The sequence below is a fragment of the Jaculus jaculus genome, chromosome 14 (genome assembly GCF_020740685.1).
Source record: "Jaculus jaculus isolate mJacJac1 chromosome 14, mJacJac1.mat.Y.cur, whole genome shotgun sequence".
Classification (NCBI taxonomy): domain Eukaryota; kingdom Metazoa; phylum Chordata; class Mammalia; order Rodentia; family Dipodidae; genus Jaculus; species Jaculus jaculus.
In genome coordinates, this window is record NC_059115.1 from 57,104,348 (window position 1) to 57,122,395 (window position 18,048).

General features: G+C 39.5%; 1 protein-coding gene across 3 annotated transcripts in view; it reads right to left on the reverse strand.

Moving 5' to 3' along the window:
* Positions 1 to 18,048, reverse strand: part of Tnpo1 (transportin 1) — a 98,504-nt gene that overhangs the window by 18,730 nt on the left and 61,726 nt on the right. For all 3 annotated transcript variants that reach the window (XM_045133232.1, XM_045133233.1, XR_006633406.1), the window contains exons 10-18: positions 14,380 to 14,440; positions 11,861 to 12,029; positions 7,902 to 8,054; positions 6,803 to 7,028; positions 6,300 to 6,471; positions 4,036 to 4,122; positions 1,915 to 2,022; positions 1,644 to 1,802; positions 1,476 to 1,563 (exon numbers count right to left, since the gene is read on the reverse strand). In XM_045133232.1, coding sequence (XP_044989167.1) covers positions 1,476 to 1,563; positions 1,644 to 1,802; positions 1,915 to 2,022; positions 4,036 to 4,122; positions 6,300 to 6,471; positions 6,803 to 7,028; positions 7,902 to 8,054; positions 11,861 to 12,029; positions 14,380 to 14,440 — 1,223 coding nt within the window. The remainder of the gene's footprint in view (positions 1 to 1,475; positions 1,564 to 1,643; positions 1,803 to 1,914; positions 2,023 to 4,035; positions 4,123 to 6,299; positions 6,472 to 6,802; positions 7,029 to 7,901; positions 8,055 to 11,860; positions 12,030 to 14,379; positions 14,441 to 18,048) is intronic.

Consider the following 18,048-nt stretch of genomic DNA (forward strand, 5'->3'; position numbering starts at 1 on the left):
GCTTAGTAACCAACATGTATTAGTAGAAGTCAAAAAAGGGCCAGTTTGGGGGCTGGAGAGATGGTTTAGCACTTAAGGTACTTGCTGACAAATCCAAAGGACCCAGGTTTGATTCCCTAGTACCCTTATAAAGGCAGATGCACAAGGTGGCACATGTGCCTGGAGTTTGTTTGCAGTGGCTAAAGGCCTTGCCATGCCCATTCCCCTTGCTACCTTCCTTCCATCTGCCTCTTTCTCTCTCAAATACATATTTATTTATTTTAGTCTTTCGAGGTAGGGTCTCACTTTAGCTCAGGTTGACCTGGAATTCACTGTGGAGTCTCAGGGTGGCCTCAAACTCATGGCAATCCTCCTACCTCTGCCTCCTGAGTGCTGGGATTAAAGGCGTGCACCACACGCCTGGCTCAAATACTTATTTTTTAAAAGGCCATTCATTTTGTTGCTTATAAGTTGTTATAAAGATGCAGCCTATTGATCATATCTGTGCTGAAGTGAGTACTTCTTATATGACCTGAACTTCAGAGTAACAACTTAATAAAATGGGAAATGTAAAAGGATGCAGTAGTTTGTGCCCACATTCCTAGCACTTGGGAGGCTAAGGTAGGAGGATTACCATGAGTTCAAGACAAACCTGGGATACAGCCTGAATTCCAGACCGCCAGTGTAAGCAACAAAAATAACAAAAGCCAGGTGTGGTGGTGTAAACCTTTTGGCACAGCACTTGGGAGGCTGAAGAAGGAGGACTGCCATCGGTGTCAGGCTACCTAAGACTAGAGTGAATTCCAGGTCAAAATTAAATAATGGATTTAACTGCACCACCCCTTCCCCTTGTAGGGTTTCACTTTAGCCCAGGCTGACCTGGAATTCAATATGTAGTCTGAGTGGCCTTGAATTCACAGCAATCCTCCTACCTCTGCCTCCCAAGTTGCTAGGTCTAAAGGCATGTGCTATCATGCCCAGCTAAGGATTTTATTGTTTAAAACATATTTTTTATTTTTATTTATTTATTTGAAAGAAAGAGGGAGAGAGAGAAGGGGGGCACCAGGGCCTCCAGCCACTGCAAACGAACTCCAGATGCATGCACCACCTTGTGCATCTGGCTAATGTGGGTCTTGGGGAGTCAAACCTGGGTCCTTTGGCTTTGCAGGCAAACACCTTAACCGCTAAGCCATCCCAATAGCCCCTGATATTTTTAAAATAAAGATTTATTTATTTATTTATTTACTAGAGACCCGGGGGAGGGGGGTAGTGAGAGTGGGCATGCCAGGGCCTCTAGCCACTGGAAATGAACTCTAAATGCATGTGCCAACATGTGCATCTGGCTTATGTGGGACCTGGAGAATCAAAACTGGGCCCTTAGGCTTCACAGGCATGTGCCTTAACTGCTAAGTCATCTCTCCAGCCCAAGAATTTAATTTTTAATAAAACTTAAGACCAATCTGATAACTCACACTCATAGCAGAAAATATTCATACCTATACAAGGTTTAACATGCTGAAAGCAAGCTTTAGTCAGGTCACCTAACAGGGCAAAGGAACTCTGCCGAACTTCTGGCATTTTATCCTACAAGAAATAAGAAGAAATTAACTTCAATGTGACACAAAGAAGCAGGTTTCAGTTCTTTTTCCTCTTAGAAGTCTCACCTGCATGCATTGATACATTAGTGTTAAGATGTTACTTCGGGCTACTAGTTGTTCAATGTTTCCTCCAAGTCCTTCAGCTAGACCACTGAGTAAATCAAGAGCCACAATCATGAAGTCTTTATCTGGAGCCTCATACTGATCTGGCTGGGCATTGTTCAGCTGAAATTAAACAAAACTTTTGCTATCAATTACTCAAAAAATATGTTCACGTTAGTCTATTTTCAGAAAGTTGTTTCTATTAGGATGAAAAAGAGTTTAAAAAAAAAAATACCATGGCTTGTGCAAGAGTCTTCTGTACTAGGTTTACACAACGCTGATAAACAGGTTCACAGTATGGAAGGAAGCCAGACTGCAGGGCTGTGGCAACTGAAGATAGGCACTGTAAAGAATAAAATGTACACACTAAGTTTTCTGAGTACAATGAAGATTATGATGGGTTGAAACTGAGCAAAAAAGGTCCTGGTCATTTATGAGATGCAGCAGGTTAATCTTTCCAAACATCGTTCTTTAGTAAAGCTTTCCAGCCAATCAGGAAAGGTTTACACAGAAGAATGTCACAATGTTTCTACAGTGAACTTCATCTTCTAAGGATAGCTTATTATACAACATTCATGTTTTTCTATAAAATTTAAGGTCAACTGTGGGTGCCTTCTTTAATGGCTCTCTACCTTATCTTTTTTTTGCTACCTTATCTTTTCATACAGGGTCTCTCAACACAGAGCTCACAGCTAGATACTCTAGACAGCAAGCCCCTAGGATCCTCCCGTGTGCTGAGATTGACTACAGGCACATGTCACATTTGGCTTTTATGTGGGTGCTTGGAATCTGAACTCAGGTTCTAATACTTGTGTGGAAAGCACTTTAACAACTGAACTCTCTCTCTAGCCCATGTTGTCTACTTAAAAAAAAAAAAAAAAAAAAAAAGACGGGGGTGGTGGCTCACACCTTTAATCCCAGCACCTGGGAGACAGAGGTAGGAGGATCAACATGAGTTTGAGGTCACCCTTACAACATAGTGAATTCTAGGTCAGCTTGGGCTAGAGATAGACCCTACCTCAAGAAAATAAAAAGCATAATGTTCAATATGCTTTTTCTATTTAACAGTACTTCTTAGTATAGATATACCACAATTAAAGCATGAAATCATGTATTTAGCATTTCAACAGAAATGGCTCTGAATATCATTTTCTTTCTTTCTTTCTTTCTTTTTTTTTTTTTTTTCCGAGGTAGGGTCTCACTCTAGCCCAGGCTGACCTGGAATTCACTCTGTAGTCTCAGGGTGGCCTTGAACTCACGGTGATCCTCCTACTTCTGCCTCCGGAGTGCTGGGATTAAATGTGTGCGCCACCATGCCTGGCATCATTTTCTTTTTGAAGCAGACCCAACAGAGAGCAAGCCATCTCTCCAACCCCTGAATATCAATTTATTAACACTATTATTATAATCATTTATTTTGGACCAGAATGTTTTTGATGAAACACATTCCTCTCTTAAATATAAACATATATGTTACATATATGTATGTATATGTGTGTGTGTGTGTGTTACACACACACACAAACATACATATTTATATTTATTTGATTTTTCAAGGTAGGGTTTCACTCTAGTCCAGGCTGACCTTGAACTAAGGGTGATCCTCCTACCTCTGCCTCCTCAGTGCTGGGACTAAAGGTGTGTGCCACCATGCCTGGCATTATAATAAATATTTTTTAATTAGTTATTAACAACTCCCATGACTGTATACAGTATCCCACGGTAATTCCCTTCCCCCAATTTCCCCATTGAAACTCCACTTTCTACCATATCCCCTCCCTCCCCATCAGTCTCTCTTATTTTGATGTCATGATCTTTTCCTCCTATTATGATGGTCTTGTGTAGATAGTGTCAGGCACTGTGAAGTCATGGATATCCAGGCCATTTTGTGTCTGGAGGAGCACACTGTAAGAAGTCCTACCCTTCCTTTGGCTCTTACATTCTTTCTGCCACCTCTTCTGCAATGGACCCTAACTGGCTAATAAATATTTTTTAAACACATTTAAAATATCCATAAAAAAGTTATCTATCTATCTAGACAAAAAGAAGCAGACAGAGGAGTAAGGGCATACCAGGGCTTCCTGCCACTATGAACAAACTCAAGATATATGTGCCACCCTGAACCACTGAGCCACCTCTCCAGCCCAAAAGTTTCACTCTTTTTTTATTCCCCTTCAAGGTAGGTATCACTGTAGCCCAGGCTGATCTGAAAACTCTGTAGTATAAGGGAGTCCTTTGTGCTCACAGGTATTCTTCTACCTTAGCTTCCCAAATGCTGAGATTAAAGGCGTGCGCCACCACACCCAGCTAATATTAAAAAAAATAAAAGTAAATAAACATCACCAGCCCAGCATACCTCAAGTAAAGGAAAGAGATCTTTATCTTCATCCTTTAACATGTTCCATTTCTGGATCAGTGGAGGCATTAGCATTTGAATATATTCCTATTTACAATGACAAAAACCATATACAAAGTTTCACTCATCTGTAAACAAGCTTATTTTGAGTCCAGAAAAAGTAAAAGCCATTTAGAGTAATAAAGTAATCTTTAAAAAAAGTAATTCAAGAACCATTCTTCACTCTACACAGTTCCTTTTAAAGGTTTCTATTTATTAAATTTAAACATTGTTATTTACTTATTTACTTGAGAGAGAAAGAGAGGCAGCTAGAGAGAGAATGTGCACGCCAGGGTTTCCAGCCACTGCAAACGAACTCCAGGTGTATGTAGCACCCTGTGCATCTGGCTTATGTGGGTCCTGGGGAATCAAACCTGGGTCCTTTGGCTTTGCAGGTAAGTGCCTTAACTGCTAAGCTATCTCTCCAGCCCTATTAATTTTCATGATCTTGTTCTCAAGTCACTGTTATATCCTTTCCGAAATAAACTGTACCAGTAAACACATTACACCATCAAAATTCAGTTTTTGTTAAATCACTATCAAGGAGTTTTCTTTTTTCAAAATAATTTTTTTGGGTATTTTTATTGATTTATTTGAAAGCGATAGACAGCAAGAGAAAGAGGCAGAGAGCGAGAGAATGGGCACGCTAGGGCCTCCAGCCACTGCAAATGAACTCCAGATGTGTGTGCCCCCTTGTGCATCTGGCTAACATGGGTCCTGGGCAATTAAGACTCAAACTGGGGTCCTTAGGCTTCACAGGCAAGCGCTTAACTGCTAAGCCATCTCTCCAGCCCTTTTCTTTCCTTTTTTTTTGAGGAAGTCTCACTCTAGCCCAGGCTGGCCTGGAATTCACTATGTAGTCTCAGGGTGGCCTCGAACTCACGGTGAACCTCCTAATTCTGCCTCCCAAGTGCTGGGATTAAAGGTGTGTGCTACCACACCCAGCTATTTTTTTTAAAGTGATGAAATTTTGTTTTAGTCCCGGGGTCTTATATGTAAAATGGTGGTTGCCTTACAGCACAAACTTATGTAAGAAAGGAGACTTTGAATTCACCTAGTACGTTTCAACTAAAAATAAATAAGCTGCAAAACCCAGTAGTCATAACATTTATGTAAACAGGGGTCTAGATTATAAAAGCATCAGAAAACACAACACAACCTCCAGCCAAACCAAACCAATCAACACCAAAGCAAACCTACACTCCAAATGTCTTGTTCTCAATTTAACAAAAACGACTTAAGGCTTTTTACACAGTAAGCTTTTAATTTTTTTTCATTTATTTATAAGCAGAGAGAGAAGAGAGAATGGGTATGCCAGGGCCTCTACCCACTGCAAACAGACTGCAGATGTATGTGCCACCTTGTGCATCTGGCTTCATGTAGGTACTGGGTAATCAAACTTGGGTTTCAGCCTTTACAGTCTTAATTGCTGAGCCATCTCTTCAGTCCCACACATAGTAATCTTGTATTTTTCTCTTTTTTCAGTAAAGAATCTTGAGCTATGTGAAAATTCTAGTAGCACTTAATTCTCCTTCAAATAACCACATCTGACTTGTACTTCACATATCTACTTTCACAAAACTAATTGCTTTATACAATGTACTCTCCATACATGATACATTCTGAAGAGAGAACAAATCTAGATATTTCTTCCTTGAAACTAAGTAATAGTAGAAATCCAGAGTATAAAATCTTTTCTAGCCAGGCATGGTGGTGCATGCCTTTAATCCCAGCACTTGGGAGTAAGAGGCAGGAGGAGTGCCATGATTTGAGGCCACCCGAGAGTACACAGTGAATTCCAGGTAAGCCTGGGCTATAGCAAGACCCTACCTGGAAAAGCCAAAAAATCTTTTCTAGAGCTGGAGAGATGGCTCAGCAGTTAAGTGCTTGCTTGTAAAGCCTGATGGCCTAGGTTCAACTTTCCAGAGCCTTATGTACAAAGTAGCACATGCACTGGAGTTCATCTGCGGTGGCAGAAGGCCCTAGTGTGCTCATTCTCTTTCTCACTCAAATAAATAAACAGAGAGAGAATAGGTGCACCAGGGCTTTTCAGCCACTGAGAACAAACTATGACTCGTGCACCCTGTTGTGGGGCATGTTATGATTTCCAAACTATCCTGCTATTTGTAAATGGGATCAACCGGCTACCGCTGTAAATGCTAATCCATTGACTGTAGCTTATTCTATATGTACTTTCCCCGTAACAGTTATTCATAGATACTTACTGGTTTGTTTAAATGATGTCCTACTGAATCTGCTAATGTTCCTATGGCATCATAAAGAATGAGCAGGTTCTTATGCTGGTATTTACTAAATGCGAAGACCAGGGTATCAAGTATATAAGCAAGGTATGGAACAAGTTCTGTACAAGCCTCCTCTTCTAGTGTAGCAAAGGCACTAAAGGTTTTTTGAAAAGAAGAAATATTTATTGTTGTATACTTTACCACCATTCCCGCCTATCACACCAAGTACTTGCTTTCATTCTGTTTTGTTCTATTTTAAAGTATTTTTTTTCTTCATTTCTTATTACATATTCCTTTCTATCAGCATCTGCTTAACTACAATGGTAAAATCTAGAAGGTTTTTTTTTTTTTTTTTGAGGTAGGGTCTCAATCTAGCTCTGGCCACCATATCTGGCCCATTAATGGTTTAATGTCAAACATCTACCACAGCCTGAAATTTAGTCTCTCATTTTCATAATGAGTATTTTGCTATGAATGTATCCCACCTGCAGGCAGCTTCTTGTACTCTCTTGTTGCTGTCCAGAATACGTTTCAGCAGTTCTGTCATTAATGGCTTCAGGTATGTATCTGGTGGCTGGCTAACTACCCAGTGTGCATAGCGGCTAAGAGTCCAGCATGTGATGGAACGTACAAGAGCCTTTTTATCAGAGAGGCACTGAATAAGGTGAGGAATGAGCTCAGGCAGGTATGGAATCATACCCTGCATGCAACCTAGAAGAAATAGAACAGAAATCTTTCAAAGAGGTTAAAACACAAATTATCCAATTAAAGACAAAAGTAATCTAATTGTTCATGGAAAACACTCAGTGTATTTCCAATATTACAAATACAAAAATGTGTATCAAAATTATTTTAAAATATAAAATAGTGGGTGGGAAAATTGCTTAGTGGTTAAGGCACTTGCCTGCAAAGCCAAAGGACCTAGGTTCCATTCCTCAGGACCCACATAAAGACAGATACACAAGGTGGCACATGTCTGGATGCCCTGGAGCTCCTTCTCTTTCTTGTTACCTCTTTCTCACGCTCATAAATAAATAAATAGTGGCAAACTACATTAAAAAAAACTTGGGTTTCAAAAACTCTTAAATTTCTTTTAGATAGATGTTTATAGCTAAAACATGACAAATAATAACCCTATTTAAGTACAAAGTTCATTTCCTACAAAAACAAAAATCCTGCATAGAGGGTGAAGACACTCTTACTCTATCATGTTTCCTAACCTTACCTAGGGAATAAAGCTATTTTACCAGCATCAGGAACATCAGAAGGAACTATTTTTGCAGCTTGAGACAGAATTCTCTCATTCTGCTCCTTTATACTAAAGGCATTTACAAACTACCTGGCTCAGATTAGAAATCTGTGACTGTATAACAATAATATGGCTCGCAATGGACATTTATCTCAAGGTAGCTTTTAGATTCAATCATCTCTTTTGAGGTTAAAATGGATCACAGTCTTGTCTATTTCATACTGGCATTAATAGAATAGGTGAATTCAGAGTCTTTGCTTACAGAGTAACAATTGCTTAATGGAGCTTAACTTTATTATCTCTACTACAGACTTTACAATTCAAATTGGACTTACCCTCAGCAATTGCTCCTAAAACCAAGATGCCTGATTCTTTAACAACCCACTCATGATGGAAAAGCAACTCTTTCAAAAGGGGCAAAATATGTGGCAGTAGCTCATCACGGTAAACATTTGCAAGAACATCCAGGGCAGCAGCAGAACATTTTCCTAAGGAAAGATTTAATTAAATATCATTTTGTTAAGCATGAAAACGTACATTAAAAAAATCTAGGCTGGAGAGATGGTTTAGCGGTTAAACGCTTGCCTGTGAAGTCCAAGGACCCCAGTTCGAGGCTTGATTCCCCAGGACCCACGTTAGCCAGATGCACAAGGGGGCACATGTGTCTGGAATTCGTTTGCAGTGGCTGGAAGCCTGGAGCGCCCATTCTCTCTTTCCCTCTCAAATTAACAAATAAAAAAAATCCTAGGCTGGGTGTCGTGGCTCATACCTAAATCCCAGCATTCAGGAGGCAGAGGTTATGGGATCACCATGAGTTCAAGGCCACCCTGAGACTACACAGTGAATTTCAGGTCAGCCTGGGCGAGAGTGAGACCCTACCTCGAAAAACAAAAAAAACAAAAAAAAAACAAAAAAAAAAAAAAAAAAAAAAGAGAGAGAGAGAGAGGGGGAGGGAGGGAGAGGGGGAGAGAACAAATTTTGGGGGTAGAGGGATGGCTTTGTGGTTAAGATGTTTGTCTACAAAGCTAAAGGACCCATGTAAGCCAGAGGCACAAGGTGGGGCATGCATCTGGAGTTTATATACAGTGGCTAGAAGCCCTGGTATGTCTATCTCTCCCTGCCTCTTAAATAAATAAATAAATAAAACAATTTTTTTTCATGACAAAATTGGCAAACTATGCTGGGCATGATGGTATACACTTTTAATTCCAGCACTCCAGAGGCAGAAGTAGAATTGCTTTGAATTTAAGGCCAGCCTGAGTCAACATAGTGAATTTCAAGTCAGGCTACAGCAAGACCCTGCCTCTCAAACCAAAGAATTGGCAAACTATGAAGATATTCTATTCTGTGCACAAGTACAGAAATTCAGTGCTTCCAGAATGCCATGCCTACAGCATATGCTGCAGCAAAATGTACATATTCATTTATTCTACTTAACATGTCATGGTAATTATTTAGAATCAAGTATTCTTATTCTAGAAGTTAAACACATGAATTGGAACAGCAGTCACTAGCACATAAAACATGCTTGAAAATATTCTTTGAGAAGGGATTAATTTTGGAACTATAAATCAACTTAGGTTTCATTATCACGACAAAGTAAAACTAACAAAAATATAAGGTACCAAAAAAAGTAGGCACAATAAATGGCTAATCACAAACTGTTAGCCAACAGCAACATTCTGAACAAAAAAAACAGCTGTTTTTGGCTACAAGTAATAACTTATCTATGAACAAAGATTATTTATACACATGGTAGATTCATAGAATTGAATGGTAAACTGGCGGGCAAGAGATCTATGCTGAAGATACATGATACACAGGAAGGTATCAACAAGTATACATAATCTGGCATCAGTTTTGGAACTTTGATTTTACTCCTAAAAAAGGGACATCTCTTAGATGTAAAGTGGGATATGAAGAGCATGCCTTGTTGACTTTAACTTGACATGTTATCCATACCATCTACAACAATCTCCAGCACATTTCTTTCCGCCATTTCCTTATCTTTTGAAAAAAACTAAATGTGGTATGTCTACAAAATTGTTGACTACATCATATATAAATAATGGACACACTGAATAAAATGTTAGCTGGAAAAATCTAAATAGGCAGATAAGAATTAGTATCATCTACCTAAATGAGTTATATATTCCATGTTGACAATACATGTAAGACAACAATAAAAGCATTTATTAAAAATCTCAGTACTTTGGGGCTGGGGAGATGGTTCAGTGGTTAAAGGTGCTTGCTTGCAAAGCTTGCTGTCCTGGGGTTCAATTTCCCAGCACCCATGTAAATCCTATAATAATATAAAGGATAGTCCCCAAAAGAATAAATTACGTGGACCAAAATAAATGTTAGTAACGGGGAAAGTGAGAATCCCCCAGCCAGAGCAGTATTATTTTTAAAAAATCCAACAAGAAAGCAAAATAAACAAAACCTCGCCAAAAAACAATGGGGAGCCAGATGCATGGGGTACATGCCATGCAGGAAGTCTACAGTGGGGCTGAAGATGTCTGAGGACTTTTTTTTACCCCAAAACAGGTGATATGCCAATATTGTGAAGTCAGAATGGTAGCATACAGATTTAATGGGATTCAGAATCAGTATGAAAAGAAATTTCGGGGAAGTTTCTAGATCAAAGTGGAAAGATCTACCCTAAATGTGGGTGACACCATTCTGTGTGTCCTCAGACTGGACCCACGAATGGGAGCAGCTGCTTGATGCCCAATGTACTCTCATTCCACAAGGGACCATCATAAGTCCTCGAACTGTACGCCCTCCTGCCTTCTGTTGCTTCTTGCAGTTTTCTTATCCCAGCAATAAGGAAAGTAACTAAGACACGTGACAAGCATACCTGCCATCTCTCCAGCCCCTTCCCTTTGGTTTTTTGAGTTAGGGTCTCGCTCTAGCCAAGACTGACCTGGAATTCACTATGTAGTCTCGGGTTGCCTCAAACTCAGTCATCTTTCTACCCCAGCCTCCAGAGTGCTAAGATTAAAGGCGTGTACCACCATGACCAGTAAGCATAAGTTACGTAAGTTTGAAATCACTTTTCAAAAGACATGACTGGTCTAGAATACACCTGGGAGAGGATTATTAAAATATACATGTGGTCTAACTCAAGGACCAACACGCAAACTGCTACTCCCTAGCTAAGAGTACAGGTCAGAATGCCAGCTCCACAGGTGATGAGAATTTCCAGGTGAACCTGAAAATTAACAGTTTGAAAAATGCATATTTTCTAGGTCTGAATAAGACAAATCTATGGAATCCCCCAATCTCATGTAAAACACAATCAAAAACATATGCTAGGAGATGCCTATAGCAGTGTTCCTAATATACTGATCCAAAATACAGTCTTGGCCAAACAGACTATCTTAACTCAAAAAACCAACCAAACAAAAAATTATACAATGGTTAACAAACCACAAAGATACCTCTTCACATTCATTAAAATGAAGTGAGAGAGACATAAGTATGAAAGAAAATAAAATGGTATAGCCATTCTGGAAAACATTCTGATAGGCAGGTAGAGAATGCCATATGACTTAGCAATCTTCCTGCTAGGTACATATCCAACAGAACTGAAAATATGTACATGAATGTTCACAGCATCATTATGATTGTCAAGAAGGGAAAGAAAACACCATCAACTAATGAATGGAAAAATATGCACTATGTTAATACAAATGAGTTCTCTTTAACATTAAAAGAATTGAATTAGTAGTAAATGCTGTAACATTACCAGAAAGGATCATTATATCTTTATGAAATGTAGTAAGAGACAAAACCATAGACAGAGGGCTGGAGAGATGGCTCAGCATTTAAGGCGCTTGCCTGCAAAGCTTAAGGATCCAGGTTTGACTCCCCCATACTCATGTAAAGCCAGATGCAAGGGGTGCATGTATCTCTGGAGTATGTTTGCATGGCTAGAGACCCTGGCACCCTCATTCTCTCTCTGTTTGCAAATATATTTAAAAAACAAAAACAAACCACAGACAGAATAGATAGGTAGTTGCTTAGGGTTGTGGGAAAATAGAGATTGACTAGGTCACATAAAATGTCCTAAAACTGTTATGCTGGTGGCTTGACAGCTCTCTACCTATACTAACGCCCACTGTACTGTACTGTACTCCCCATGCCTACAAATAGGTCTGACTATGTGGTTCAGGCTGGCACCAAACTTGTAATTATCTTTCCTCAGCTTCCTGAGAACTGGGATCATTGTCATGTATCAAACACCCTGCCAATAAAACTGATCAGCAGTGCTTTACCCACTCCTACTCACTTAAATTCCAGTCAGAAATTGTATCATCATCATCCATTTCATCATCATCATCATCTTCCTCTTCAATTCCATCTTCTTCATGCTGTTGGGCCACTGTCCTTGATCGATGAAAACGTGGCCTTATGTCCTGCTCGCTATCAGGTATTGTTTCATCTTCTTCTACATCACCCTGTTGGTTTTTAAAAATGAAATTTTCATTGACTTTCACTACCAGTAATATGTACATGAGTAAAACAATAAAATACATGGGATCATAGTAATCCTAATTAAGAATTGCCCTCTCCTTTGCAGTATACAATTTCCTTATGAAAGGCTGGAGAGATGGCTCAACTGTTAAGGTACTTGCCTGCAAAGCCTAATGACTCAGGTTCAGTTTCCCAGTACCCACAATAAAGCCAGATGTATAAAATGACACATGCACCTGGAATTCATTTGTAGTGGCAAAAGGCCCTGCTTGCCTATCCCGCCCCCCGCGCCTCTGTACCTCTCTCTCCGTAAGTAAAATATACATATATATATTTTTTAAAGTGTGTCTGAGTGTGTGTGGTGGGGAAGGGGGAAGGATCCAGGCATGGTGGTGCATGCTGTTAATCCCATCACTCAGGAAGCAGAGGGAAGAGGAAGGCTGTGAGTTCAAGGGCAGCCTGAGAGTACATAGTGATTGCAGGTCAGCCTAGGCTAGTGTAAGACCCTACCTCAGAGGGGAAAAAACAGGGGGTAATGGGAATAAGAAATATTTAATGCCTGTTAGGTTATCAGGCCCTTTCAATTGCTCTTACCACTTGGTAATCTAAGTGTACTCTAATTAAAGTCAACTTTGGTCAAAGGTAAATTAACAACAGTTCTAGTAACATCACTATTAATTCAGATAATCATATCTTGTGCCAACAGATGCAATAGTGGCATATCTGTTATGGATAAAACCAACCATTCATTCTGACTGGACCGGAGGCCCATTCCAGGGGAGGGAATACATGCATGGTGCGGAAAACCTAGTCAAAAGCCTACGAAAGAGGAGGTCCTGAGCCAAGGGGAGAATCAACTGCTGTTGTCTGGCCAAATGCATATATTATGCCTACCAAACTGCCCTCTAAGCACTTTTTTTTTTTTAAGTGCTATACCTTTTATTGCACACAAAACCTTCTCCAAAAAATGTACCCATACACAGATAGACAGAAAAGAAGAGAACAATTAAAAAAAAGAAAAGAAAAAGAGGAAATACGTTTATGAGAGAATACATTTGTGAGGTAATGTGGGTAGGTGTCTCTTGAAATGTATCTCTGAATGTTGGCAAATGTGCAAATATGTACGTGCCAATGCCATTTCATGGATATACTACATTTTGAAAAACTGTGTATATATAATATATATATAATTTTATAAGTGAGAATATTTTTGCTACCCTGAATATCAATTATGTTAGAATGCTCATAATCCTGATAGAATTACATAAATTATATAAGCTTTGAGTGTGAATGATATAAGTATAATTATATTAACCAAAATGTAACTATGAGGAACTTTTTCCATTACTGGTGGATCTTAAAAATTGCAATACCTTGCTATCTAATCTAAGCACTTTTTAAAATGCTTAAACACATATGTTAATACTACTCCCACTTGGTTACAGGAGCTTCTCTTTCATGCTGGTGACTAGGGTGACCAAAAGACACCATAATGCTGACATGGAGTGACAGTGAGTGTTCAACAGAGATACCTCTATCACACCCACCAAAGCTCAAGTTCCACTGTGGAAGAGGTGGGGTAGGATCACTTACAATGCAATCTTTTTACAATGCCATCTTCCACATACTACAAGGCCTTAATATCCATGACCTCACAGTGACTAGTACTATCTACACAAGACCTTCATAATAAAAGGAAAAAATGATGACATCAAAATAGGAAAGAGACTAAGGATTCATTGGAGGGTAAATTTGAGAGGATAATGGGGCTGGGCAGTGGGAATTATGGTTTATTGTCTATATTTATGAAAGCTGTCAATACAAAGTTTAAAAAGGGGACTGGAGAGATGGCTTAGCAGTTAACCGCCTGCCTGTGAAGCCTAAGGACCCTGGTTCAAGGCTCGATTCCCCAGGGCCCATGTTAGCCAGATGAACAAGGGGGTGCATGTGTCCGAAGTTTGTTTGCAGTGGCAAGAGAGGCCCTGGCGTGCCCATTCTCTTTCTATCTGCCTCTTTGTCTCCCTGTGGGTTGCTCTCAAATAAATAAATAAAAACAAACCAAAAAAAAAATTAAAAAAAAAAAACACTTTAAAATGAAAAGATAACCCTATCCTTATTACTCATCTAATTCACTGTTTGCCATATCTTTGAACTTCTGTAGACTAACTACTGTGGAGACTGGAGAGATGACTCAGCAGTTAAAGGCACATGCTTGCTTATAGAGTATTGTAAGAAAAAAATTTATTTTAGACAGGGATTATTCAAAATAAATGCCCTATTGGCCAAATTCTAATATTTATTTCCAATGTACCTATTGTATTATTATTTCCTTACCTTAAGCAGGATAATATCTATATCTGAGTACTTCATCCCATTCACTAACACAGGAATCAACCTACAAAAAATTCACAAGATGAAGATCTAAGTATCTCATTAGAATGAGCAGTATTGAGCCCTGTATCTCCCCCCAAAAAAGTTCACACAGAAGTTGTGATCTCAGAAACAGCCTTGGCTACATTAGGATTCAAATTTAGTGACTGAATTGGATGAAGGTCAGCATTGAGGTCAGGGACATGAACCCATAAAAATTTGGTACAAGGCCAAAGCTATTCTGCAGCCCTCTGTGTGCAAACTTATAAGCTGACAATGCCCCTCCTCTTCCTCAGTTACCCATCCCAAACTGAAATGTTACAAGGTAATAAAAGAACAGAAATAGCTGGGCGTGGTGACGCACACCTTTAATCCCAGCACTTAGGAAACAGGTAGGAGGATTGTTTGAATTCAAGTCCACCCTGAGACTACATAGTGAATTCCAGGTCAGCCTGGACTACATAAAAAAAAAAAAAAAAAAAAAAAAGCAAGAGAAACTTAAAGGACCAACCAAACTTTCATCCTCAAAGTCCTTCCAGGTTCTAAGGTAAAGGCTGATAGTAATTAAACAGTAGAACTTGGTGAGATTTATCTTACACAGACTATACATCATAGTCTATAGGTATTTTGCAACAGTCTGTATCACCAACAGTTAAATCACTCATGATTTTTGTCAACAATTTCAGCAAAATAGTGAATCAGACTACAAAATATTGAAGCATTAGCAAGCTGTGCTCAAGAAGTGAAGATAGGGCTGGGGAGAAGTCTCAGTGAATAAAGGCACTTGCTTTCAAATCTCAAGTTCTATTCACCTGTACCCACATAAAAGTCAGATACATAAAGTGGTACATGCATCTGGAGTTCTTCTGCAGTGGCAAAAGGCACTGTTGTGCCCATATTCATATTCTCATTCTCTCCTCACAAAATATTTTTTAAAAAGAAGTGAAGATAGTCTTAATTCAGTCTTTTGTGGTTGCTTATTTTTTAAATTAGTTTTATTTTTATTTATTTATTTGAAAGTCAGAGAGAGAATGGGTGTGCCAGGGCCTCCAGCCACTGCAAACAAACTGCAGATGCATGTGCCACCTTGCACATGTGGCTTACCTGGGTCCTGGGGAATCAAACCTGGGTACTTTGGCTTTGCAGCCAAGTTGCCTTAGCACTAAGTCGTCTCTCCAGCCCCTCCCCCCTTTTTTGAGGTAGGGTCTCGCCCTTGCTCAGGCTGACCTGGAATTCACCAAATACCATGTAGTCTCAAGGATGGCTATGAATTCACTGCAGTTCTCCTACGCCTGGGATTAATGGCATGCAGCACCAGCCCAGCTAGTCTTTAATTTTTATTTATAAAGAAACAGCAAATTATAGAAAACAAAGCAACAAGAACATGAGAGATTATCTGATAGAATGTTGTGGTGGTTTGATACAGGTGGCCCCATAAACTTAGGTGTTCTGAATGCTAAGTCCCCAGCTAAGGGCAATTTGGGAATTAAAGCCTCCTAGTGACAGTGTATTCTTGGGGGTGGGCTTATGGGTGTTATAGCCAGCTTCCCCTTGCCAGTGTTTGGTACTCTCCTGTTGATGCTGTCCAACAGGTGATGTCCACCCTCTCTGTTCATGCTACTATTTTCCCCTGCCATTATGGTGCTTCCCTTGGAGTCTGTAAGCTACAATAAACGCTTTTTCCCCACAAACTGCTCTTAGTTGGTTTTTTTCTGCCAGCAATGCAAACCTGACTGCAACAAATATGGTATACCTGAGGATAATAAAAAAAAAAAAAATCATGCTATCCAAAACTACTTAGGAGCTTTCTTTCTTTCTTTTTTAAAGGTAAGGTCTTGCTCTAGCCCAGGCTGACCTAGAATTCACTATGCATTCTCAGGGTGGCCTCGAACTCACGATAATCCTACCTCTCTGCCTCCCGAGTGATGGAATTAAAGCATGCACCACCACACTGGGCTTCACCCACTTTCTTTATTAAGCAGTAGTGCTCAAAGTGAGTGAACATCTCTTCAGATGTTTGATAAAGAAAAGCCACAGTTGCAATGGTCAACGGAATTTAACACCTGACTTAGAGTGAGAATCAGGCCACTTGCAAGTGAAGACCCCAGGGTTAAACAATGGTGTAACTTTTTTTTTTTAATGGAATTCAACAGACTGGCCAAAGAAGCAGAGGAGGATACAAACCTAATAATCTGAAACAGGGAGACAGATGGAGGGTAGCTGAAGTTCATGGCTGTGACGGTTTATTCCAGAAAGAGGAGGAACATGATATTGGAAGAACATTATATAAGCAAGGTGTGTTGGTATGGTGGCAGATAGGAGCTAATAAGGAGGCTTGATAAAGCTGAGCAGGTGACAAGAGATTGGAAAAGGAGATGTGGGGGTTAAATGTGACTGTGTGCTAACCCAAAATTTATTTGACCAGGGCACAAGGTAGAACAATATTTCTTTTCTTGATTTATGAGGTAGGGTCTTGCTTTAGCTCGGGGTGACCTGGAATTCACTATATACTCTCAGGCTGGCCTCGAAGCTATGGCGATCCTCCTCCTACCTCTGCCTCCCAAGTGCTGGGACTAAAGGGTGCACCACAACACCAGACCTAGAATTTCTGAACAGGTCTAGCTGTCAAGCAGCCTGCAGCCTGAAGCCTAAACCCTCACGCAGCCATTAGAAAAGAGTGTCTAGGAGAACACTCAGTGTTTAAGGCGCTTGCCAGTAAAACCTAATGACCCAAGTTCAATTCCCCCATGTAAAGCCAGACGCACAAAGTGGTGCATGTAGCTGGAGTCCATTTACAGCAGCTAGTGGCCCTAGTGCATCCATTCTCCATCTCTCGGTTTCTCTCTGCTTGCAAATAAATAATAAAAATATTTGTTTTTTAAAATAGTGTCTCATGTTACACAAAAAGTACCTAATGTTACACAGTAATTTTTACATGGGTAATCCATACAATAGCCCTACTATGAGACATTAATATATAACAGTAAATATGAAAACAAAAGAAGGAAGGAAAAGCCAAAGAATTTCTCTATTACATAAGCAAAATTAAATATTCAATAATAAAAATAACAGTACTTGTTGGAAAAATAGCTATATACCTTAGAAATAGGTGAAGTAATTACACCTTGTTGCATTGTTTCTAAGAAAACTGAGAGATAGAACATACATGCCATTTTAATTGGTAAGCAAGTATTATTTTGTTTATCTTAAGCGACAGTTTGTTCAGACGTAGGAGAACAAGTTCTATCATGTTTCTTCTGTTAGCATTACACTGATGGCAATACTTTCCAATTCTGTCAGTCCACTATCTAAACAATAATCTTTCACATGCCATTAAAAAAAACACGTAGAAATGGCTCCCAAACAGTGGTAGGAAAGAATTAAGTCAAATCTAGTTATGACTGGCTTGAGTTATGCTTACACTAACAGAGCAAAATGAAAAGGTATTAATCTTTTACCCAGTTAATAAATTCCTGCTTATTTTAAGAATGTTTGGAATGCATTAAGGAGAGTTAAGAGTATGTAGTTGTAGACTCTATAGGTTACATAAGAATATCTACTTAAGACTTTTTTTTTTGGCTTTTCAGGTAGGGTCTCTCTCTAGCTTAGGCTGCCCTGAAATTCACTATGTAG